We start from the raw sequence: 24,661 nt of genomic DNA on the forward strand, positions 1-24,661 counted from the left end.
GGCGACCATTTGCTTTCCAGTGAAAATAAATCTGATACCAGCTCCTATTCTGCTTGGGTGAAATACCTGCCCCAAAGACACCAGTGAGTGGAGGGTGAGCAGAACAGGCTGGCTTTGCAGTCCCCTTTCTGTAAAACTTCCCTTCCTAACCAACGTCCCCTTTCTGTAAAACTTCCAGTTTTCAATAAAACTTCCAGTTACAGACCCCTTTCTGTAAAACCTTCCTTTAAAATTTCCAACCCGCAGGCTCAGGAATGGACCCAGTCATGCTGGAAAAGTGTCAGCTCAATATTAAAAGGTGCGATAATCACCCCTGAAAAAAAGGACCGTTATTGATGCTTAAGTCAATAGCGCTTATAGCCGTTGGGGGACTTGCTGCTCGCTTTGTGTTTGCTTTTTTCCCTGCAGGACTGTCGGTCAGTCAGCAGAGCACGGTTTCCTTCACAGTCTGGAGTGCTGGAGATGTGGTGTTTAGTTAAGCGCGCACCAAGCCTTCATTGAGAGCTGCGGCATCTCCACAGAGGCAACTGTTGAGGCTTCAGATTTTTTTCTGCATCTGAGGTTCACAGTGCTGTTGCCAGATGATGATTTGGGGCAAGCACCATCCACAGCAGCCAACAGGAGGGTCCAATCTGCAACCGGGGCCACGTGCCGTGTTGCACGAAGCTGTGTGACCTTCTCCTTGAGGTCCACGGCTGGAGTCATCGCTCGACACCCTGCAAGCCAGAGGGATTTTGGGGACCAGACGTCGCTGGTGTAGCCTGGCTTTGTTCGTTAAGCTCATCTGCACGTCGTGAGCCAAGGTGCTCGGGAAGACCCGTGCAGCACCCTTCTTCCCAGGCGCGCTCATCGTGGTGGTGATTCCACCTGGCTCCAGCTAAGAAGGCTTTGGCATATATTGACAGTAATGCACACAGGGGGAAAAACTCCCCATCTGTGGTCATGTAGCGGAGAGACGAGTGGCTGCATTTCTTAACAGATGGCATAACAAACTACACGAAACGCGTGTCCCCCTGAGACACATAACCTGACATCAGATAGTTTCAACAACATATTGAAATAAGTCCTCCCTGATGAACACCGTGGCTTCAGATGCAGCCGTACCTCCCTCCCTGAATCCCTTGACAAAGCCGTGGGTGAGGGAGGCACAGCAGTTTGGAGGGGTCCCACCCTGCTGCCTCTGCCGGCAGCAGGATTTGGGGCGGCAGGCTGAGCAGTGACTGAGACGGCCCCCAGATGCCGGGGACTGGAGAGGCAGGGAGCTAAGGCGTTAGTACTTCTCCGTAGGTAGTAAGTCTTTTCAAGCTGAATAAGCTCTTTGTTCTGAGAAATGCTTACTTTAAACCTCTGCGGTAGGAGTTTTAACATTTTACTTTGGGGATAATAGACTTGGGCTTGTCTAAATGGAAGGGGAGCAGAACCACCTTGAGTAACAAGCGCATTCAGAAGTTGGTTTTGCTGTTGGGAAGCTCTACGTAGTGGAGCACTGCCCTAAAGCTGGGCAGTGGGAAGGTCATTCTGGCCTTCACGATACTCTGGACATGTGAGACAATGCTCAAATGTGACCAAATTTGAGAATTTGGGAGCTAAAATCATAGTGCTCAGCAGCCCAGATGGAGCCATCAGCACCAGAGGTGCCTGGTGTGGCTGTAGGGGCCGGGACAGATCTCCCGTTCCGTGTCTGCCCAGGACTGGGGATGCTCCATAGCGGTACAGCAGCAATCCATGCCTCGACCGTGTCCTCAGTGATTGCAGCGAGCGAGGAAGAGATGGAAACAGCTCGCCTGACATGCAAATAGCATCAGCATCAGATGGAGTGGGAGCTGGTGGGGAAACAAACATTAAATTAATTTAGTTCACAACTCTCCTGTAGGGTATGGGATCTCCCTGTTTTCCCAGGAAGAAGTCTAGAGAGATTAATGTCAAAAAGATCCACTAATTTTGATGACCCAATTTGCATGCCTAATGACCTGATTTTTCTGAACACTTCACGTTCTCTAGCACTTTATGTGCTAGAAGGACAGTGCCCTTGTTTTCTTTCACAGCAACGAGTGCTCAGCAGTTTTGTGAATCAGAACTTGGGGCATTAATTTATGCATTCAAAAAACAAAATCCCACACAATTACTGAGACAAAGCTTTCGATGTATGGTTTGGATGACTTGGCAGTATCTCAGAGAAACTCTTCAGCAGGGACAGTGATAGCAGCCAGTTCCCCAGGACACCATTCAGCTGCCTTCACCATGTCTCCTTCCTCCTCAAATTCCCTGCCTCATTCACTGGGCAGCTTCCAGTTTCAGCAAAAAATGAGAGGGGAATTCAGTGGACACAGGGCTCTTTCCCAGCTGATGCTAAGGCAGGCATTTTCTGACTTCTGAGATCCTGATTTGCAACCTTAATATGTTTGTGCAATTACTTCTATATAGCACAGCATCCCTTTTTTAGCTCTTTTATGGTTGGATACATCAGATCTCATCTTCAAAGAACTTACACTGTGTTTTAACAGATGGAGTATCTCTCTAAGTTCCTTCCTGGGCTCTGCAATTATGCATGTGGTTTCGAAGACGAGGAGATCCCCAAAGGCCACCACTGTGGTCCTGCAAGGAGCACTGCCATCAAGAGGGGAAGCTCTGCCCTTCCCGCCTCCCCCACGGTGCCACCGTCACGGGTACGTGCTGCAGTACGCGGGGGGCCAGACCAGAGGACTGACCCAGACGAAGACCCAAGGCTGAGACTTCATCCCTGGAGCTGAAATATAAAATACATTGCAGTACGGACAGGCTGCTGAAAAGGAGCAATATTACTTTGCTTCAACCTCCCACTGCTGGCTGCACCCGTTGGGTGCTGGTCTGGCCCCACCACGGACCAGTGCAGGGGGACAAGCTGGCCAAAACCTCTTCCCTGGTATTTGCAGAGTATTTGCTGCGTTGCTTATCCCAGCGTAACTTGTTCCTCGGTGTGAGGAAAGCCTACCTTGTGTCAGCAGGTTTACATTCCCTGCACATACATATGTGCCACGCATACTGTGCTACCTGCACATTGCTCTGCTGCACTATATAAAAATGCGGATCTTCGGTGGGAAATGTTTAAGTGACTGATCGGTACCTAGGATGATCTGTATGACCCACAGAGAAGCTAAAATACAGCAACCTTCAGGAGGAGCGGGGTAGCCTTTTGGCTGTGACATGTTACACACGGATTTGAGACAGACGGTGAAGGAGAAACACTGGCGGTTCTCTTGAAATCAAATGTCAAATAAAATCAACACGATTTAATTAAAAGGAAAAAAATCTTTTCAAAAAATCTTTGAATTAGATTGAAGACTCTATCTCTTAAGAACATACTGCAAGCTTAATTTTTGATGTTACAGTTAAATAAAGACATACTTATCTGATTAGCTGTAATCCTCTCATGTTTATTCCTTGAGTCAGAGGCCTTATAAAAATGTATCTGAGATTTAGAAGTGGGACCCAAGGACAGCCTGCACCTGGTCTCTGCGTATGATTGCGGGGAGATATCTCTGTGGTGTTACCAACAGAAAATTACTCAGCTGTTTTGATAATCTCCATTGTGCTCAGAACCAAAATGTAAAACAAAAATATTTTCCCATCACTTTCCACAGTTACCAGTTCTAACCTGAGATTTTTGGACATTTCCCCCCTTGTAGCAGAACTGGAACATGGACTTGACCAAAATCTGAAGACCTCACGTGAAGGGGCTTGAAGCTCTCCTCAACCATAAACAAGAACCTCCATCCCACGGCACTGATCCCCCGATTCGGCTCCCTAAAGGGGAGTCCTGCATAACGTCCTTGTTTCAACCACCATCATCCTCCCCGGCTGAGCACAAGGACATTATTTTCCGTGTGGCATCTCCCTGCAGTCACACCGGGACATTTCCACCACGCTTCTGAACCAGTCACCCCAGCTCTGTGTACAGGCAAGGCAGAAGTCAACAGCGAAATTGAGAGCGTGATTCATCCCGTGCCTGAAATAGGTCAGACCGCCAATGGGAATCACACCCTGGATCTCGCTCCCCTGGGTGTAGCTCTAGAGGTCTACATTGCAGATGTCTGAAGGTGAGATAAAACCCATCCAAGGAGACTAATAGTCAGATTATTTTCTGTTAAACTAATATTGTGACTGTGGAAACGGTGCAGGAAAATCTAGTTGGTAACTGTATTTTTTGACATTCAAAAACCAAACACCAAAACTGGGGTGAAGAACGTTTGCAGAGTTTTTTTGTGCTCGCTTTGCCTTGTTGGGAGTGACGGAGCTTTCCCTTGCTGCCGTTAGTGGGAGCCATAGCACAGGGCAGGGCAGGACCCTGCTCTGCTTGGGTTGTCGCTCCACTTCTGCACTGGTCGGGATTTTCTGCTGCAAGAGTTAGAGAAGTGAAAGTCTCAGAGAATGTCTCAGGTGTTGTTTGGTGGGGTTTTTTCTATCAATTAGTTCATTTGCTTGTGAAAAAATGCCACTTCTGAGGGCCAAAATTTCCAATAATTGTTTGATAAAGAGTTCCAGTGGTCCTCTGCCCACTCCAGAGTAAATCTTTAACATCTTTCAAATAAATTAGTTTGAATTTTCAGTTTAAAGTGGTCTTTTCATGTCTGCCATTGACCATTATTTCCCTTTACACTTGTGTACTCACAGGTCCTTTGCCTGTGAGCAAGTGTTACATACTACTACTGAAAAATTGTTAGGTTTATAAATCATAAGAAATGGCATGATAAGTTGCTCTTTTCTGGACTTCAGTCTTTCCATCAGCTAGACATTTTCCCAAGTTTTATATTTCTCTCATGGTAAAAATCCCATAATATATTACGTACATCAGACATCACACTCTCACAGGATTGCATTGATAGTGATGATGTTTCTGAAGGACCCATGGTAGGAGTGGAAATTGAGTTTGCAGGCCACTGGAAAAAAGTTTAAAGAACACAGAGCCAGCGGTCTTTCAATAATCTTTCCCATTTGCAGTATAACGGCATGTACAAAGAAACTGCAATTCTCCGTGGGGAAATGAGTCTGGTTGTGTTTCTTGCCCCCGCGAGCTGCTCCGCTGTGATGCAGAGATGCTGTTCCTCCTTGGGAAGACCTTTCCTTTCCCAGGGACTTGAGGAACAGTTCGACTTCCACTGAAGTTGGTGACAGTGCTGTTGCTTTCGGAGGGGGTAGGATCAGGTCCTCCACACTTTGCAGAACTTCATTACAAAATCTCTGCCTGTGCTTTGTAATCCATATGGATAAACAATCAAAAAAAGCTTTCCTAACTGATTTGAGAGCACAGCTGTGATAAAGGTGTGATAAAAGGACTGGCTCCAAAACCTGTGTGATCATGGTGGTCCTAGTGTGAGTTACAGCAACATTTCAGATATCTGTTTATTTTAGTTAAAGAAGAAAAGTTGCGGTTACTGTAGACTTAACAGATTTTTATCTCATATGAAATATGCTTAGTAGAGGACATGCTTCAGTATGGTTTCATTGTTAGCAGACCTACGGCAGTTCGTGTCAAATATCAGTGTAATGGACTTACACACACTATTGATTTAATGACAACTATCACTGCAAGGAATTGATCTAATGTTTTCATTAGACTTAAAAAATGTTTTAACAACAAGTTCATTCAGAACTGGATAATTGCAAAGCCCTACATGGCCAAAGATCACATTCCCTATAGAAGTGTAGTTTAGATGATCTTTTTAGAAGATAAGCAGATTAATAATAATAGAGGCACAGTTGAGGGAAATTAAAGCAAGTCTTCATGCCTTAAAAACATAAATAAATTGAATTATCACCCATTACGTTACTGGGGGGAATTTTCTGAACTTTTGCACAAATCTTAATGAATATGCAATGGTATTTTGCTTGCTCTGATAGGCACAACATAACTGTTTTTGTTAGCCCTCTGTCTTTTTGTCTGCCCTTTTTGCTCCTTGCCCAGTGGACATTAGCAGAGATGGGTCTCTTCAGCTTGGGTTGGATATAAAATTTTGTTCAATTTAACAGCAATAGTGTCTTTTGCTCTTGTATGTGAACAGGCCAGGGAAGGGCTTTTTGTGGGAGATTTCAGGAGATGCTGTCCTCATGGGTACATCAATGATGTTGGACTGTCCTCCAAAGGAGAGCTCCACATTACTGCTGTGAGTGAATCTATGCTGGGCTGATTAGTGGCTCTGCACAAGGGCATTGCCTAAATACAGGTGGAGAAAGTGGTTTCCTCTTCTGATGTGGAAGCTGCAGACACATTTCCCCTATGACTCCAGGTGTCAGTGGTTTTCTTGCCAAACCATCTTCAGCTTCTGATCTGCCTTATACAAAGGCTCCTCCCTTCCAAGCACCATGGTCGATATTTCAGGTTTTTGCTGACACTGGACCCAAAGGCCATGGTGCATGCGCTCAGTGCAATGGGTCACGCCTTGCACATGCCACTGGATCTTCCTGGGCATTCTGGGTTGCTTGCTGCTCTTTGTAAGGGGCTGCAGCTTTCAAGATGTTTCTTGAGAGCCTGACCTGATCCCTGTCGAATGGGCATTTTTAGTGTCTCTGTGCACCTTGTGCTCTAATTGCCTGCAGAGTCCGTGGTGCTCAGAACGTTAAGCCAGATCTCAGATATCTTACGGTAGATGTTTGAAAATGAGTGTAGACAATAATAGGGCCACTTTGAACATGACAGTCTCAGCCTTAATTGGAATAAAGCCTGGGTCTTCTCTCTTTCCTCCTACCTATGGAAGGACTTACTTGTCCCTAAATTACAGATGTCTTTTCCTACCAGCTTTACTTAGGACCACATTCTGGGGGTGTAATAATCCAGGAAAGTCTAGAATAAAGATTATGCCAGGTTATCTAGACTGGCTATCAAATGGAGCAACTCTGAACCAACGTGCCTATATACTACCTTAGAAAAGTCTGAAGCTTCTCTTTCAAGGAAAATCCTGCCCTTTGATATGTGTCATGTAGCTTTACCAAACTCAGGGCGCTGGCTGACTGAATACATTTCCAGTATAACCATCAATATCTGATTTGGGCAACCATTGGACCTATATGGAGTCCTACCACAGAACAAATCTGGGAAGTAATGTAGACCCACAAAAAAATCCTAACCCCACCCAAACAACCTAACTATAAGATACATTATTAGGTGTACTCTTGCAGCATTATGTTTTGTAAGAAATACAATAGTGGATCATTCTGATGGTCAGAAGATGCTGGAAGTGAATGAGAACAATGTAACGAATCTACCCTGTCTCTTGCAGCAAAAGTACAGCCTACAGCTGCTTCTCTATTTCTGCCATCAAAAAGCTGCTTGCAGGCAAATGAACTCCGTGGTTAAACTACTGAGGAGCTCAGGCATCCCAGCATGGCCACACAGCTAAAGCCTTTTGGCTGCAGAGCTGCAGTCTGTGCCGCTGTGGCAGGAGGAGAAGTCCCTTCCCGAAAGCACGGTGATCTGCAGTGCGGCAGACGAACCTCACATGCTGTGTGGAGCAGTGAGACCAGAGGCGCATCGTGGGTGTCCACGGGATCGCCCTGGAACAAGGCTTGGGCTTCTGAACGACATGACATTTGCTTTAAATAACTTCCACAGAAATTCAGCCACTGTGGGAACAAAATGTCTCCATGCGTCCTTTGGGGCCGGGATTTTGTATGCTTCAAGGTATAACAAAGATTAAAGGCAATATTCTTAAATGAATAGGGAGATGCTATGCCAAAATATACATGAGTAATCTAGAGCATGATACAAAAATGCAAATGCAAGAATAGAAGGAAATCAGGACACTGTAATGCATATTGCTTTAATTTGAGGAGCAAAGGGATTTAAGTGGATTTCTAGGGTATAATGCAATACAGAATAATAGTGTTTATGTCAGATATAGCTGATGAAAGCTCCCAACAGATCAATGCAGGAAAAGGGTATAAATCAGTAGTATTGGAAGATGCCACTTGAGAGCAAATCTATTCTCAAGCTAAGGTAATATTTTCTGATACTCCCTGTAGTTGAATACAGTTAATGTGAAACAACGTGGGAGAGAGAAAAAATAAATCCAAATGGCACTTGAAGGGAAAATGGAAGTTTAAAATATCATCTCCAGGATCCATCTTCTGCGCAGAGGGCTTTGGGTGGGAGAGAGCACCCATCCCACTAGCAATCATGAAGATAAGGCTGCAACGGCCAACTTTGCTGCTGGGACAGAGGGGAACTTCTGTTTGCTCAGGGCAGGGGAGCAGCACCCTTTGCTTAAGCGCTGCCTCATGGTGTTGCTCAGCTCTTGGCTTTGCAGACAAACCTCTCCTCTAACAGAGAGGCAGACACAGCACAGCTGAAATGTCGGGGCTCCCTACAGGAGTGTAGGCAGGCGTTGCTCGTGAAAGGAGCAAAAGATGTCACCGCACATTTCCTTTGCATTACATTATCTCATTCATTTTGACTGTTAAATCACTTCAAGTTAATGTGCTGTATACTAGTGTATGATGATGTAAAACACCGTTTACAAAAGTATCTGAAACAGTCTGCTTTCTGTTGAGCATAGATTTCACTATGAGCAAAAAGAAAATGAATAAACATAACTAAGAAAACTACTATTCCTGTCTCCAGTAATTGCTTCTGCTTCATCATCTGTTTAGTTTTAATATGTAAATGAATGGAGAGAGCCTTCTGGCTTTGCACTTTCTGTGAGCGAAGGTTCTTGATGGCTGTCGTGGTTTAACCCCAGCCAGCAATTCAGCCCCACACAGCCACTCACTCACTCACCCACCCCACATTGGGATGGGGGAGAGAATCAACAGGGTAAAAGTGAGAAAACTCATGAGGTGAGATAAAGACAGTTTAATAACTCAAGCAAAAGCCATGCACACAAGCAAAGCAAAACAAGGAATTCAGTCACTGTTTCCCACGGGCAGGCAGGTGTTCAGCCATCTCCAGGACAGCAGGGCTCCAGCACGCCTAACAGGGACTTGGGAAGACAAACACCGTCACTCCGAATGTCCCCCCCTTCCTTCTTCTTCCCCCAGCTTTATATACTGATCATGACGCCATATGGTCTGGGGTATCCCTTGGGTCAGTGGGGGTCAGCTGTCCCGGCTGTGTCCCCTCCCAACTCCTTGTGCCCCCCCAGCCTGCTCACTGGTGGGGTGGGGTGAGAAGCAGAAAAGACCTTGGCTCTGGGTAAGCACTGCTCAGCAATAATGAAAACATCTCTGCATTATCAACACTGTTTTCAGCACAAATCCAAAGCATAGCACCATACTAGCTACTATGAAGAAAATTAAGTCTATCCCAGCCAAAACCAGCACAATGACAAATATAATTTTGGAGAAAAAGGGAATTCACTGTATGGTGAGACTAAGCTACGACCCATTTATACTGGTTTTAAATTGCTGGATGTATTTTTGATCATCACTGGTATGAAATCAGACCAAGGGAGCACTGACAGAACACCTGGTCTTCTGCTTGGGCAGGGTTCCTCCTGTCTGTGCTGCACACCTTCCTGCAACGTTTTTCCCAGGGTTCTTGTAATATTCTTCCTACAGTAAAATAAAAGAGAAAGATGAGTAGGTCATCATGGGTAGAAAAAGAGCTGGCTGCCGCGGAGACGTGTGCCATTCCAGCCCCCTGGGGCACGTTTGACTGTCTCAGCTGAGCACATCACTTCACTCCCGAGGTCGTGCGTGTGAAGGCAGGAGACACAGGCTGGGTAATTGCCACTTTTCTCTCCAAAACTCAGGTTAGTAGTACTTGTAGGGACATCCTGTTCTTCTCTGCCTGCAGGAATCATTTTACATGTGTCCGCCTGCTTTAGCTTCCACTTGATTTCTCTATCTACCTAGAGCTTGGAGTTCAATAGATAGGTAGATAGGTTTGAAGCTATCCTCTTGTGCATGAATGCCTGTTTTTCTCAGATAAAATTCTCTGACATCTCAAACTTCTATCTTGAACATGTATTAGACAAGTTGCTTCATATATATATATATATATATATATATATTTGCAGTGCTCACAAAGTGATAGCTCCATTGAAGTTTCTGTTAGAAAATGCTTTTTTCCTGCACAGGCTGGAGGCAAGGGGAGGGAACAGGTTTGTAAACCAGCCTCACAAGCTTGCTCTGACCTGGAATTCAGTTCAATCCAGGGTGAATTCTCAAACGCAGAGAGGTAGAGAAGATAGTCTCATCCTTGGGCCACCAACCCAGATTTGAGATGCATGGTTTCCACTGCCTCGCCATGTGCCTGCACCCTCCTGTGCCTCCAGTGTCCCTTTTCTGGGTGGAAAAAGAAGCAGCTGCCCGTCCACCTGCCCCATGCCATGATTCCTTGTCTTTTTGTGGAGCTTCTCAGAGCCTCTCCTGCTCCATCACCTGACGGTGGTGCTGGGCTGGTGTCCTGGAGGCAGTTTCACAGCAGGGACCATAGCAGACCCACACTGGGAAGTGATGTGACCTCTTTCCTCCAGTCTGCCACTCGCAGATTTTCCCCAGGTTTTGCATTACCCGTTTTGCATGCTGACTTGCGGCTGGTTCCAGTGCAGCCTGCATGGAAGCTCATCCAACATTCCTTGTCTGCTGAGGAATTACTTTGTGTCTGACTGCACGGATTGCCCACATACAGCTCACCAGGTGATGCAGATCACCCCACATCTGTAATCTATCTTTTTGCTGTTAATCACACATCCAAAGTCTGTGCGTTCTGATGATGATCTTGGGTTTTTCCTCAAATGCATAACATGAGAGACCAAGGACTTAGAACCGGGACTCTTTCAGAATTACTTTAATCTACTGGTAGTTTTCTTTTATAGTTACCTTTAAAGGCCTGTTGTTTAAACATTTTCCCTTCACCTATGACGTGCCAGGTTAATTTTTGTTTGTGTTCAGTACCTAAGCTGTCACAGAGTACCAAGCAATTTATTTTATAGGAGTCTGTTACACGTCAGTATATAATATCAAGTTAGCAAACAGGTACTTTCATGAACTCACACTGCATTGCATTTAGTGTATTATTTTTTATATCTATTATGAATTGAACCCTGAACCAGCACATCATCGTTCCCAGGAGCGGGGTCAGCCTAGGGTTTGGCCAGGTCATTTTACTTTTGAAAAATCAGTATTATGTTGACAGTCATCCAGCACCCTGCAACTTCCAAGACTTATTGAAAATTCACATTAACGTTCCAGTGTTAAGGCTTTTGGGTAGGTTCTCTTACATTTATGTAAATAAATGTTTAACATGGCTGAAACTGAGACTAGCTCTGAGGTGGGAAGGGAGCAAAGCATGAGTAGGGTAGACAGGACTGCTCAGCGCTCAATAGAATCATTAACCAAGAGCCTTGTGGCGACTTTGAGAAGGCATCAAGCACTCAGGTTCAGGGTAAAAGAGCTGCTAAAACTAGAAGGAAGACTAACTTGGGAACTTTGGTCCTCCGTCTCTTCCAGCACTGCAAACTGGGAAAAGACGTGCTGAAGGAAACCCTGAAAGAAACCCTGGGAAAGGAAATGGGGATCAGGTGCAAAGTTGAGGGCCATGTCATGGTCTGACTGGGGAGCTCAGAAAGCCACGCGCCAACTCCCCAGCCCTCAGACAGGGGCTGCAACTCCATGTTCCTCTGTTGGGGGGAGGTGGATCGTATGTGCATAAGCCCTCAGGGAATTTTGAGATTAAATGTCGCTCTCAGGAATGCAGTAACTTGACTTCTTTTAAATACATTTTCAGCCCTTTGCCGGTGATTAAAGTTCAAGGTCAAGATGCATCTTTCCTTGTGGACATTTGCTTTGATTCCTGATGTGCTTTGCTGAAAAACCTCAAACGTACAGCAAAGGAGGTGACAGCATGTCAGAGAATTACGTGTTTAGTTCTAGCAGTGAGTCAATCAGACATCTAGGCAATTACCCTCTGCTCAGGATGACAACTGAGAGATGTGTTTATTCTGTCTCCAGGAATCTCTGTTATTTTAGGATCCTTTCCAGAGTGCAACCAGTGCTAACTCGTCAGTATGTGGAGACTCTTGTTTATGCTTTGGTTTCCTATCTGGGTGGGATTATTCAATTATTGACTTGCTGGCCCCCACTCAACCTTTTAAATTCATTTCTACCTTCCACACAATTTCTTGGCAGGAGCTACAGGCTGTCTAAGCCCTAGCCCTCATATCTTCATCTGTGCTGATGAATCTTTTATCTGCTTTTCAAAGGGTATTAGCTCTTCCATGAGCTGTTAGGTGGCACTTCACTATCACTGCTAAGACTCCTGCGTTCAGCTGGGTTTGGCATCTCCCACAGCCTGACGCAGTGGTTTGCTGGTCCTTCCCAGAGCTTCTCACCATGATGGATGGCCCTTGCAGAGACAGGACTCACTCTGCTGGTGCGGTGGGATGTCCGTGTAAAACCCTGCTCTCCTTTACGTTCCTATGAAGTCATTGACCTCGGAGGTGTTGCTGCAGGTCTGTACGGGGATACCTGAAAGCCAGCTACCACCCGTCCCCTCTATATATACTGTAGGCACACTGCAGACAGCGGCAGCTACAACTCCTGCCTGAATCTGATTAGCAAGCTAAATATTTTCTGCTCCATGGGAGTACCCAGTGCCATATAAGCTGGAGGCTTCCCTCAGGCAATGAACAGATGAGTTTAGCTGGAACAGACTTTGTTATCTTTTGACATTTTACTGGGCAATCAGTTACTTCTGTGAAAGAAAAGGTGTTTCTGATGGTGTTCGCTTTTCTGAGTGACGCAAAGCCTCTGACAAGCTACAGAAATGAACCCCGCCGCTCAGCTCAAGGGTGGGCCACCATTAGCCCCCAAAATGTCTCTAGCTGGGGCAGGAGTTATAAGCAGTCTACATACAGTGAACTCAAGCTCCCCCTTTTTATTTGAAGAGGACTCAATATAGTAACCTGTACTGCCAGGATCAAGCAAGCCTCGGGACCCCCAGCTCCCGCCGAGACCCCCCAGCGTGAACCCGGAGTCAGGTGCTGCAGCATCGTGGGTGGGATGGCACCCGAACCACGCGCAGAGACAACCCTCTCCTCCCCTGCTCAAAGCTCTCCGGGCTCAAACTCTCTCCCCACACACCCACTTCTCCCCCTGTGAGGCTGGAGGACAAAGAGGGGGTTTTGCAGGTTCAGGAGGCCTTTCTTTATTTCTCTTTCTGGAAGCCGGGTTATTATAGCAGTAGCCTCTAGCTACTTCTGTGAAGAGGAGCACCTCCACCAGGCATCTCCTGTAATAATGACTTCTTTTTTCTTTGAACTTGCGAGGCACTGTTGTATGACATTAAGAAGGTGAATCCAAAGAGGACCATAGATGTAGGGTCATTCCAAGTAAACCCTGACGGGACACAAGAGAGGAGTAAGGTAACAGAAAAATGATATGACAGCACATAATTGCTGATATGTGCAATTACCAACCACTTATCCAAACAGCAGTTGGTCTTAATCTTACAACCTTTTTTCTTGCTAAGGGTATCAGCCACTAAATTGCTTCTGCTTCCTCTGGGACCCAAAGTAATCTTTAGGCTTGAAATTGAGGTATTTTCCTTCCTTTTCAGTACCTACATTTCTTTGCCTTTTTAATATTTGAAACAGTATTGCTCCATTGTTAATCCTGATAAAAAATAAATCAGAGCTACACGCATTATTAAGACAGAGAAAGAAAAAGGGAGAATGAGAGGGAGAGAATATGTCTTCTACCTAGAGACAGACCATTATCTAATCAGGCATTGCACTGGAGGTCCAAATGCTGTCCATTGCTGTCCATGGGCTTCTTGTGGGTGCTGGATACCTTCAACTTCCATTGCCTGTGGTGGCAACCGAGGGTGGTCAACATTTTGCTGGATCAAGCCCTCACATTGTCAACTTCCAGGAGCAGAGCTTGGGTTACTCTATGTATTTTGCAGCATGGAAAATAGAGATCATACTAGACAAATGTAAATAAAAAAGCCTCTGGAAACATTTGGTGAGCTAGGTCATTCAGCAAATATTTCAGAGGATTGTTGTTGACTCAGATAATGGACTTTTCCATCATCGCTGTCTGTAAATTAAAAGGCTTAAGCGAGTATTTAAGGCATAATGAAGATGAAAGCTTCTTTGTAAACAGCAGCAGCCTTCTCGAGATGATGCTTCTCAGGCCTGGCTTTACATGTCTATTCCTAAGCTATCACTGAGAAGCACTGAGGACCAAGCTGTCCAAGGATACATCTGGAAAGAGGCCACAGCTTTCCAAGGCAGCAGGAGGTGAGATGAATTAGAAGCTAAGACGTCTGAGTCTTCTGAAGTCCAACTCCAAGAAGTTTATCTTTACTGTCAGTGAGAACTTCAGGCTCAGGGTACCATTGTTGCCAACAGCAAGAGACCAGCTTAAGGTCAAATAAGATTAATAGCTAAGAGAAAGTGAGAGGAGGCCACAGTGGCTTGCCTGGCGTTACATGGTTAGTCTATAGCAGAAGAAGCGATAGCTTCTGGGCTGCTCCTGGGGTGGTCCCAAGTCAGCACCCCAACCCTTGGGCCTTGCTGCCTCCAACAGCATGGGTCGGTGTCAGACTTCAGGAGCGGGCTGATACGTGTGTGCCTTCCTCATGTTGAGCAAGAAAGTAATTTCAGCACACAAATGATGTCTGGATGCGGGCAAGAGAATGAATGGGTACCCACACCTGCCTGTGGACACACAGACGCACAGGACCTGACTGCAGCAGATCTTGGTACGGTAAGTAAAGCAACACAGATAACTAAGCGTACGTTAATAAAGTCTGACTCTAGTGCATACTGCCATTCTTGTTTATTCATATGTTGACCCCAATATTAGCAGTACACATTTCTTAAACAAAATCCATGTCCTGCACCGCTAATTGTTAACATAACAGAGGGTTCGTGAACCCATCTTTCATCGCATCACTTAAACATTATTTAAACAGTATTTCATTACATTTATTTCTTCAGAGGTAAAAACATTTCCTTGCTATGCCTGTCAACTTATTTGAAAACTAAGCATCTAAATTGCAGTAGTTTATTTTTCACAATGATTTCTATATTGTTTCAGTATTAGCCTTTGAGAATAAAACAAAAAATGTAGCCCCCTGTTGTCTTAATTTTGGGATATCAGAAGACTGCTTTCCCAGGAAAGAAATATTGGCTGACTTGTTAACAGAATGGGTTTTAGACCCTGTTTTGGATCTTCAAAAGTGAGCAAGGGAGTTAGATGCCCAAACCCCGTGACTTTCAATGAGAAATGGTTACTTAAAATTCAGAGGCCTCCTTCAAAAGCTCATCCTTAATCTCTTCAGAACAATTTCTACTTCATTGTAATTAACTGTGGATTTAGACTTCAGTATAAATTTACCTTGACTAAAATTTACAAAAGCATCCTGAAGTCCTATTTTCAGAATGGCTCAGGCCCAAGAGAGCCCAAGCTCTACTGGAAGTCCCCGAAGTTACTAATGCCATATCTGAAGTGTGGCACTGGAGATCTTTCCTTGAGCTCTTGAGTTCAGATGTTTGCATCTGCCACATCCAATTTCCATCCCACAGGAAGGTCTGTGCACCCATTGCCTTCCCTCCCACCAGGAGCTAGGGGTGTGTGGGCTAGAGAAGGGCTGAGGTTGCTTCTGCTCGTTCTGGACCTGGCAAAGGTGACCAGGATGGTGAGATGTGCAGTGAAGCATACCTGCCCACACTCCCTACATAACCCATGTCTCCCATGGCTGTCAGGTTTAGAGGCTCAAGCTGCTTCAGTGTTTTAAAAATGTGAGTTCCTTTGTCTTTCTAGGGGTTTTGGCCATGATCTGTTTTGGTCTGATGGGTTGGACAATTAAAGGAATGCATTTTATTAGGATATTGCTCTTCAACAAGAAGGGAAAGGTTTGGCTTGGTATGAGTGAGTAGGGGTTCATAATGGACCTTGAAGTCGATGTAGAGAATGGATAGATGTGGATATAGTGTTTCTCTTTTCATCTGAGCTGCTAACTGTGGAATTGGTTTTAAAAGAGTATCATAATTTTCTCCTGTCTATTGATTGCTCTTCCACTTTGGCAAAGAAAGTCACTGGGTCGGTGAAACCCAGTATTGAAAGCAATGCCAGAAAAGCAAAATAAAATCCTTCTCTGGAAGCTTTAAATTTAAGATTCCCATTTCCCTTGGTGTGATTGCAGGAGTTTCAATTCTAGGCTCTGTTTCTGCAGAGTTCTGCATGTTTTTATGCACATGAGCCTTCCTGTAGACCTCTGTATTATCACAATCCCAGCATGCTCCTATGTGTTCTCAAAATCAGAGCTGCAATCCAGGGGCTGGCTCTCACTGCTTCACTGCAAATTGCTACTGGGTGGCAAATGGTTTCCTGCCCCAGGAAAGAAAAAGAAAAAGTCTTTCAAAGATTCCCCATCCTACACTGGAAAGAAACAAAACAAAACAAAACAAAACAACAGAAAAAAGGAAGCTAAGAAAAGCCTGTGCTTCATGTTTTCCAGCAGGCCAGTACTGGTAGCTCCTACTGTCTGGTCAGCCCCAGATTAAGATTTGCCATCTACTGATTCACACAAGAGTCTTGATTTTTTTAGGTTGGGGGTTTTTTTCTTTCTTTTTTTTTTTTTTTAATTCAGAAAACACTGATTTGCTGATGATAGTTTTTTGGAAGAATCACATGAGCCAGCTCTGATAACAATTTCATAAGGGCAAGCTTTTCAGTTCCAGGAGGTCATTGATGTGCAAGGCTGGACTGCCACCTAGACAGAGCAGTTATTTAGAAAGAGGAGGTTGGGTGGGTGAGTCTGTGCTGGTAACCAACAAGGCTAGGACCAGTTCCCTGCCCCATAGTCAAAAGGTATGACACGAGTTGTGTCTGGATCCATGCTAAACACTCTTCAACCTAAAGTGCTCACTGTATCCTGCACTGTCTCCAGACAAATACCTTAATACTCTTAAATAGTGATATCTGGGATGAGATCAATTCAATAATATGGATGATACAAGATCAGTGCCTGAGCCCATGTGTGACGCTTGGCAGCCAGAGCCCTGCCTGACTCCAGCTCTCCCTTTTGGGTACCACGGGCATCAGCAGCATCAGTGCCCCCACCATTGGGGTTGTTGGACATTTTTTGGCACCTCGATCTCTGATTTTCCCTAGCAGAGTATTGATTATTCTAGGATTCATCTTTTTTCTTGGTTTTGAACAGAAAATTCATCCTAAACCTGAGAAATTTTTTTATTAAGCTTTTGTGAGGCTTATTACATTCTGTAATCAGTTTTGGTTCCAGCAAATCAGGCTGGATGCCAGTGTGTGTACAGAATAAAATACACCTCAGAGCAACCTCCCTACAAACAGCCCTCCCAGTCAGAGCCTCATCCTACATTTCTGCCTCCGATTTTGTGTTGCTTGTCTAATTATGTTGGCTGCTGTGTAATTATTTTCATGGAACAATAATTTTAACAGCATGCAGTTTATCAGAGGTGCAAATTATACATAATATCATACAGCAATTTTCAGTTAAAACTTTCATAATGTTCAAAAGTCCCTGCATTTTTCAACAAATTGAAGAGGAAAGAGTATTCTCCATTTTGTATCCTTCCTTTCCCTTTTTCTTAGAGAAAACAACCTACTGATTATCTTGGAGTCAATTAAACCCATTTGAAATAAAGCACTTTTATTTTGGAACAAGACTGTCCACATGGGGAGTTAATCAAGAATAATTATTCCTCTCTAAATTCACATCCTCGAATAATTTGAATTAAATCCCCAGTATAGACAAGCCCTAAATGTCAGAGGAGGTTAAAAAAAAAGTCAGCTAGAGGAGCTCTATCATATCAGAAAGCAATGAGAATAAAAACCTTGTCTAGGCACCCAGGCCAGGCCGGCGAGGAAAGCCATGTCAAGACTGATTCAGACTCATTCACCACACTTGATTACACATGCACTTGCTCAGTGCTTTGAAGTCAATCACATATACATTTCGGTAGCATCATCTGTACGTACACACTGTGGCGATGATAGCAGCGTCAGGGAGGGGGATACTGCAATCATCAGAAGAGAGCAAGTTGAAACATATTTCAGGGAAAGAATTTTGCTCAGGGATGCCTTTTCCCCTTGCTTTTCCAGCAGGCTGAAGGCAACACGACTCGCAAACCCTTCAAAGGTGGGAAACTATGGCAAATTTAGACAGATCTGCCCTTCCACCTCAGATTTGGCAAACTCAGGTTTTATTAAAACCCAAGCTTTGCTTTCCGATTGCTACCAGTTGAGCAACAAGGTTTGTAGCCGTTATTTCTCTAAAACAACATTAACGCTGTGGTGCCTTTGCTGTGCCAAGGGCCAGCGGTTGCAGCAGCCTCCGGAGAGTCTGAACGCGGGACCAGGTCTCCCCGTCCTCTGCAGCCCCCCTACAGTAAAAAAAAAATACATTCACTGTATTTACCTGCATGATACCGCACCCCCCAAGCGAACCACTGGCAAGCAAAGCCTAGAGGCAAATCCCGTAGCCATCGTACAAACCCCCAGGGTGGTGGGTGGTAGGTGGCTTGGCCAGGATTTCCATCCGCAAAACTTCAAGATGCCACGAATGTCCGAGCTCAAGCTTTTATCAGACACAAGGCGTGTGCCAGAGCAGTACTTATATTTTGGGGTGATTCTTTGTTCAACAGAGCTTTCCTCACCAAAGCGTACACCGTGACTGGCTCCCCTGCAGGTTTCAGAAGGAAAATGGGCCTATCGGGCAGAGATAAAAGGAAGCATCTTTATAAATACCTTGATGCTCCCCTTATGGGAGGCAAGCCAGGCTAGCCTGCTGGGCTCGGTCCCACAGCACAGCACGGGCTGGGATGCTTGGGTTTGCTTTTTCAGGGTGGATAAAAACCCCGAAGAAATCAGTTCCCTAGGCAAATAGCCCCTTGGCTGCCATTTTGGTGAGAGGAAATGTGCCCGAGGCAGGACTGCATCCCCACAGCTGTGGTTCTGCCTCATCTCTCCCCCTCTCCGAAGGCCAGAGACCAGCCGGCATTTGCAGCGCAGGAGAGTGCAGACCCCGCTCTCTTCCCCACCATCCCATCCCAGCTTCCCTGTCCCATCCTGTCCCTTCCCCGCATGACCAAACCCCCAGGAAACCCCGGGTTCTTTCTTGAGGAAGGTCTGTATGTGTTGGGGAGGGAAAACAAGCTCAGTCTCTTGGAGGTGAGGGGCATGAGTAGCCGCTGGACCTATTTTTGGAAGAGTTTCAGTGTCTCCCTCCTGAGGTGGGCTAATGGGGACAAATCCCAGGGGTGGCATCCATCCGGAAAGAAAAGCATCACTGTTGGTGCACAGGGTGACAGCGCAGTGAAGAAGAGAGGAGATTGACGGCCATCACCAGCCTCTGACCGGGCACTAGTGCTGGCACGCAGAGGGAATTCCTTCAGAGGCAGAAAGTCATAGAGCAAAAGCTGAGATTAATCAGACATCAGAAAAAAATCAAGTTACAGTCATTGGCAGGAGTACAAACCATATGGAAATGGCTAGAGTCCTTGAACGGTGAGAGGATAAAGCAGCACTCGGCAGTCGGTGACTAGGTCGAGCGCAGGGTCTGGTGTGAGATGCAGCGCTTGGTCCCCAGCACCAAGCTCTGCCCTGCATCACACCCAAGGACCGGGGCAAGGGGTTTTTTCCAGCTCAGGGGGAAAGGGATACTTATAAGTTTATTCAGAAGAATGTAAGTGGATGTTGTCCAGAAAGTTTACTCTCTGGAGTTATGCAACACCACTTTGTCACTCCTGTGCTCAAGCGATCCATGGAAATGCCAAGGTGTGAATGAAATCCTTTTCCAGCTGCTTTGGGTCGAGGCAGTACAATCCTTCTTCTGCCTGATTTCCAGCCACGTCAATGAGGAACCAGCAGAGCAGGGCTCCGTGTCCGACTGTTCCCAAAGGAAGCTGCTTTTCACGTTCCCGTTATGCAGTCCTGCAGAAGGCTCTTCCACACCGCATCTGGAGGTCGGCTTTCCCTGTTCCCCTGACATCTGATTGTTACTGCCTGATCTGACAAATGCTTCTCTTTCTGGGTCATGGTAGCATTAACATCGATTTTGAGGAAGAGGAATTCATTGGACAGTTATTGTGGTTTTTAGCCGGGGTTTTTGACTCAAAGGACTGCTGGAGCAAGCACCAAGATACTTGTTTCTGGAGGATCCTGAATTCACGTTCAATGCAGGCAAATGGAGCCAAGGAAGTGAATCTGGGCTGAAGATGAACAGGATTGGATGCAAAGTGTCACCTCAGAAGAAAGTTGACAGAGGATTGTCATGACCATACAGGAAAACAAGTGGCCGCACTGAAACAGAAATCCAGGTTTCATGGAAACCTGTGGTGGATGCTGATCTCCTGTTCACATGAGGGTTGTGCAGTAATTCCTTTTATCTCTTCTTCTTGCTTTCTGCCAGCAGATGTGACTGGGAGAGGTTTCCTTGTTTCTTTTCCCTACTGTGAACTTCGAATGGAGTATCACACTTGCTGATCACACACACACACATGCTTGTGGTATTGACACCAGCTGTGGTTATCATGTCAACTCCCAGTTCAAAATCCAGAGTTTGTCTCCAGAATAATGAGAAGGCTCCATAAATCCATGAGTGATGGCTCCAGCAGCCAGAGCAGTTGTTTACGAAGAACCTAAGGCATGTCTGAGGCTGACAGGCTCTCCTGGGCTGTTAGTGTCAGCAGGTCTGATGGGGAGTGTGTAAGCAAACTAAAAGGAATAATATAAGCTCAGCCCAGCTCATATATATCAACTTCTCAGTTTTAGGTGGGGAGATGTTGCCTCTTTCAGGTGCTTTACCAGTGTGCACTCCTGCCAAGGGCAGATATCACCAAGGCTTCCGTTAAAATAAATTAAATTAGGGAGCTATCCCATCCCACTTTGGTGGACTAGTGGCAGACTTCCTCTGCATCTATCAAGTCCTAAGATCAATGAGAATAAATAAGCTCAGGCCATTTCTCAAATTAATGCCTTGCCACTTTTCCACTGCTCTCCAAAACTGTGCAGCAGATAGAAAGACCAAAAACCTCTGGTACTGTTCATCCCTTTCTGTCATATGGGTTTTCTGATGATTTCTCTCCAGCCAGTTGTCTTTGCTCCGGATCTTTGGCTTCTTGGTTTTTTTCCCAACAAATGTTTTCTGTTGCAAAAACTCATTGAGGCAAGTGTCTGTCAGACCAAAGTATAGAGACGGATGGACTTCTTAACGCTGTCTTGGACACCCAGAGAAGTCAAGGAACAGGATTTAATCTAGTGTGTGACATGAAAGGTTGTTCTTCAGCTAACACTTTAGGCAGGTCGAGTGTAACTGTATGGTCAGATCTTGCAGCAGGAGCAAATATTTAAGCAAAAGGTCAATTTGGCGTGCCACAATGTTACCAGCTCGTTGGGGGAAGATCTCCAAGTATTAAAACTGTTGTTATATAAGTAGTTCTCATTCTTCCCCCACAAAGTTGCAGATGACAACTTTGCAATGATGTTCTGCATTTTACATTACCGTGCCGGCTGACCTCTACTTCTATTCCTCAGGTGTAAGTAGAGTCTCCAGGCACACAAATTTCAAGTCAGGGAGTTCCTCTGAATTGAATTCTTTGACAAGTTCCATTATTGCATTTTTAAGCCAGATATGGAATCCTGACAACTCTCAAAATAAAAAATTATAGACATTTTTTAAGATCAAGAAATTGTTTTAAATCCTTCATCTAATTAAATTCCAACCTTCAGTAATAAGGCAGGATAACTTCCTAGCTGAGGCAGAGTACTCAGATGAATATTGGTATGGATCTGTAGGCTGCTTTACTCAAATGAAGTGTTTCAGGGAAGTACATTTTCCTGACTGCCTAAAACGTCAGTCTGAAATCCCGTTTCTTCCTTCAGCACTGAGTGCATGAAGCATTTTGTGGGTAACAGTGTCTATGGATATCTAAGCCACTCTGGCTTCTGCTATAGCTACAAGGTAGGATATGTTGCACTCTTCTGATCTCTGCTACGTATGTTGGATAGACAACTACAGAAAATCCACTCTCCAGCTCAGTTAAGCAGATCTGAACATCTTTATTGGATACCTTTTCAGCCAGGGACTCTCTACTGAGTGGATTAAGTTCACTCCATACACAACAATATTTCTGACTTTGAACATGAACAGGGATTTACTTTTTTCTCCACGGCTCTTCTCCATTCTCATTAAAACCAGCACATCGACAACATGGGAGACCAGTGCTACTACCTTTCACGCAGAATCAAGCACCTATGCCAACAGCAGCGTTCGTATTTCCTAGCACCCATCCCTACAGCCACGCACCCTTCCTTGGGGGGATCATCATAAGGGGTGCAAAGGAAATAATATGTCTGTGACCCGTTTGTCTCCTTTGTGCTGAGATTACCCGCTACGACACTGACTGCAGTCGCTTTTGTGATTTATGTCCTTGTTCCTTAATGGCACGAAGCAGTGTTTAAAACCGTGGGAGATAAGTATGCTCAGTGTGTATGGATACTGCTCAGTGAAGCAGCTACCAAATTGCATTTTGAATAACGTCCCTGAATTTACTAATCTCTGCTTATAAAGGCAAAATATTTACACTACTGAGTCAAAGGCTGGGATCTTCAGTTTGCTCAGTGCTGTCTCAAGTCTGTTCCTCATGGATACAATGGCAGATTTACCATCAGCTTCTCTGGGAGTCATAGTCAGGCCAAAAACAAGGGCTTATGGAAATACCATCCATAGTTCCTAATCCTCTGCTGGAAGACTGTCCAGAAAGGCTGTACTGTCAAGCCCCCTTCCCCTTCCTCAAAAAGTTACATTTGCATTTTATGTAATGATCCTTTAGTGAAAAATCTGAAGCAAGCAGAGATATTTAATTTACATACAGCTAGCAGTGTATTTCCCTATTCAAGACTGGAAAGATTTTGCTGTTAATCTAGATAGACCCATCGGTTCAGGGCAAGGATATATACTTTATGAGATGACATAACTGGATGTTACAAGTAAAACTATATTTCTAGGCTTCCAGGTTCCAATATTTCCTTTGCACACTACAATTTTATTTGTTCCAAAGCCAAAGTAAACTGGACAGGTAGCATAAAATTAATTCCCTAATCCACAGGCAGAGCACAAGTCTTCCTTGTAATTCTCCATTTGTTGTTCCAGTTGGTAGCTTGTAATTCCTGTGCAATATGCAGCTGTCCATAAGGACTGATCATCAACTCAACAGCATTACCCCACCTCTCAGCAACTGCTTTATGGCCCCATTTCTGCCATGGACTGTATACTGTGGTACTGCAGGCAGGATCATAGAGATGGAGAGAAACATGTTGCCATAATAAAAATAAAGTCTTCATTCAGAGTAGTCCTGACTACTTCTCAGTGTGATGAGACCTGTAACGTAATACATTTGGACCTCTTTATTAGTTCCTTCATATAGATGGGTTCCTTATTTCTAGCATTTGCTCTCAAGATATCCAAGATTTATCTATAGACTTTAAACAGCAGGGCGTGTGGACTGCCCGAATCTCAGTGCTTGCTGAAGGTATTTGCTGCTTCATGCAGCCCTGCTGTAAGCTCTTTGCACTGCCTCTTCTGTTTCTCCAAGCTACCTTTCAGACCCTAGCTTTCCATATTTCCCAGCCTGAGCTCCCCTGAAGGACCAAATCAAACTTTGGTGTTTAAGAAACTCAACAGACATCACTTTCTCTGTCATCAGGTCTAGTGTGGTTTGCTCACTGGAGCTGTAAAATGCTCTTACAGGCTTGGCATGTGAAACCTGGCTCTGTAGTAATGAAGCTTATGCTTTCTGTCTTCCACAGCAGAAATCTGCAGGCTGACTTCTGAGCTGGATTTTTTTTTTTTTTAACCCTACAATGGGACTTAATGTTTTTGAGAGATTTCAGTTTGCATTCAACAAATGAACCAATTCTGCTTTCATCTGTCAGAAGTCCTAGGCACTTTAGAGCCTTTAAAGTGAAATGATCCAGGAGGCTTGGCAGGCATTAAAGACCTCTCATTTACTTGCTGATCAGTTATATTGCTTACAGTCTTCCACAAACAGATCTTAACTGGGCTGTGGCAGCAAAAAGGGAAAAAACTTTGCTCTTGACATTTCCCTGAACACCCTTCAGCAGTGCTATAACCAGCTAGTGAGCACATCCCTCTCTCGTGTTTTTCTTTAATGAGGATCACTTCCAGTTATTTTCCGTTCAGTGCTGCACTCTTACCTTTTTTTCAGGACAAATACTATTCAACTTCTTGCATATGCATGTTTTCCAAGAATGTTGGGATTTGTCCTGGTTTTGCCTGGGATAGAGTTAATTTTCTTTCTAGTAGCTGGTACAGCATTATGGTCTGGATTTAGCATGAGAATAACGTTGATAACACACTGATGTTTTCAGTTGTTGCTAAGTAGTGTTTGTACTAAGTCAAGGAGTTTTCAGCTTCTCAAGCCCAGCCAGCAAGAAGGCTGGAGGGGCACAAGAAGTTGGGAGGGGACACAGCCAGGACAGCTGACCCAAACTGGCCAAAGGGGTATTCCATACCAAGGGACGTCATGCCCAGTATATAAACTGGGGGGAGTTGGCCTGGGAAGGGGCAGATCGCTGCTTGGGAACTAACTGGGCATCAGTTGGCAAGTGGTGAGCAATTGCATTGTGAATCACTTGTTTTGTATATTCTAAATCTTTTATTATTATTGTTGTCATT

The 24,661-nt window shown here is 44.9% G+C and overlaps 1 protein-coding gene across 1 annotated transcript in view; it reads left to right on the forward strand.

Moving 5' to 3' along the window:
- The window catches only part of CNPY1 (canopy FGF signaling regulator 1), a 75,578-nt gene that overhangs the window by 24,419 nt on the left and 26,498 nt on the right, over positions 1 to 24,661 (forward strand). Inside the window, 1 exon segment of the mRNA XM_049798928.1 lies at positions 13,242 to 13,337. Within this exon segment, the coding sequence (XP_049654885.1) occupies positions 13,242 to 13,337 (96 nt within the window).

Source organism: Accipiter gentilis, chromosome 4 (genome assembly GCF_929443795.1).
Source record: "Accipiter gentilis chromosome 4, bAccGen1.1, whole genome shotgun sequence".
In the NCBI taxonomy this organism is placed as follows: domain Eukaryota; kingdom Metazoa; phylum Chordata; class Aves; order Accipitriformes; family Accipitridae; genus Astur; species Astur gentilis.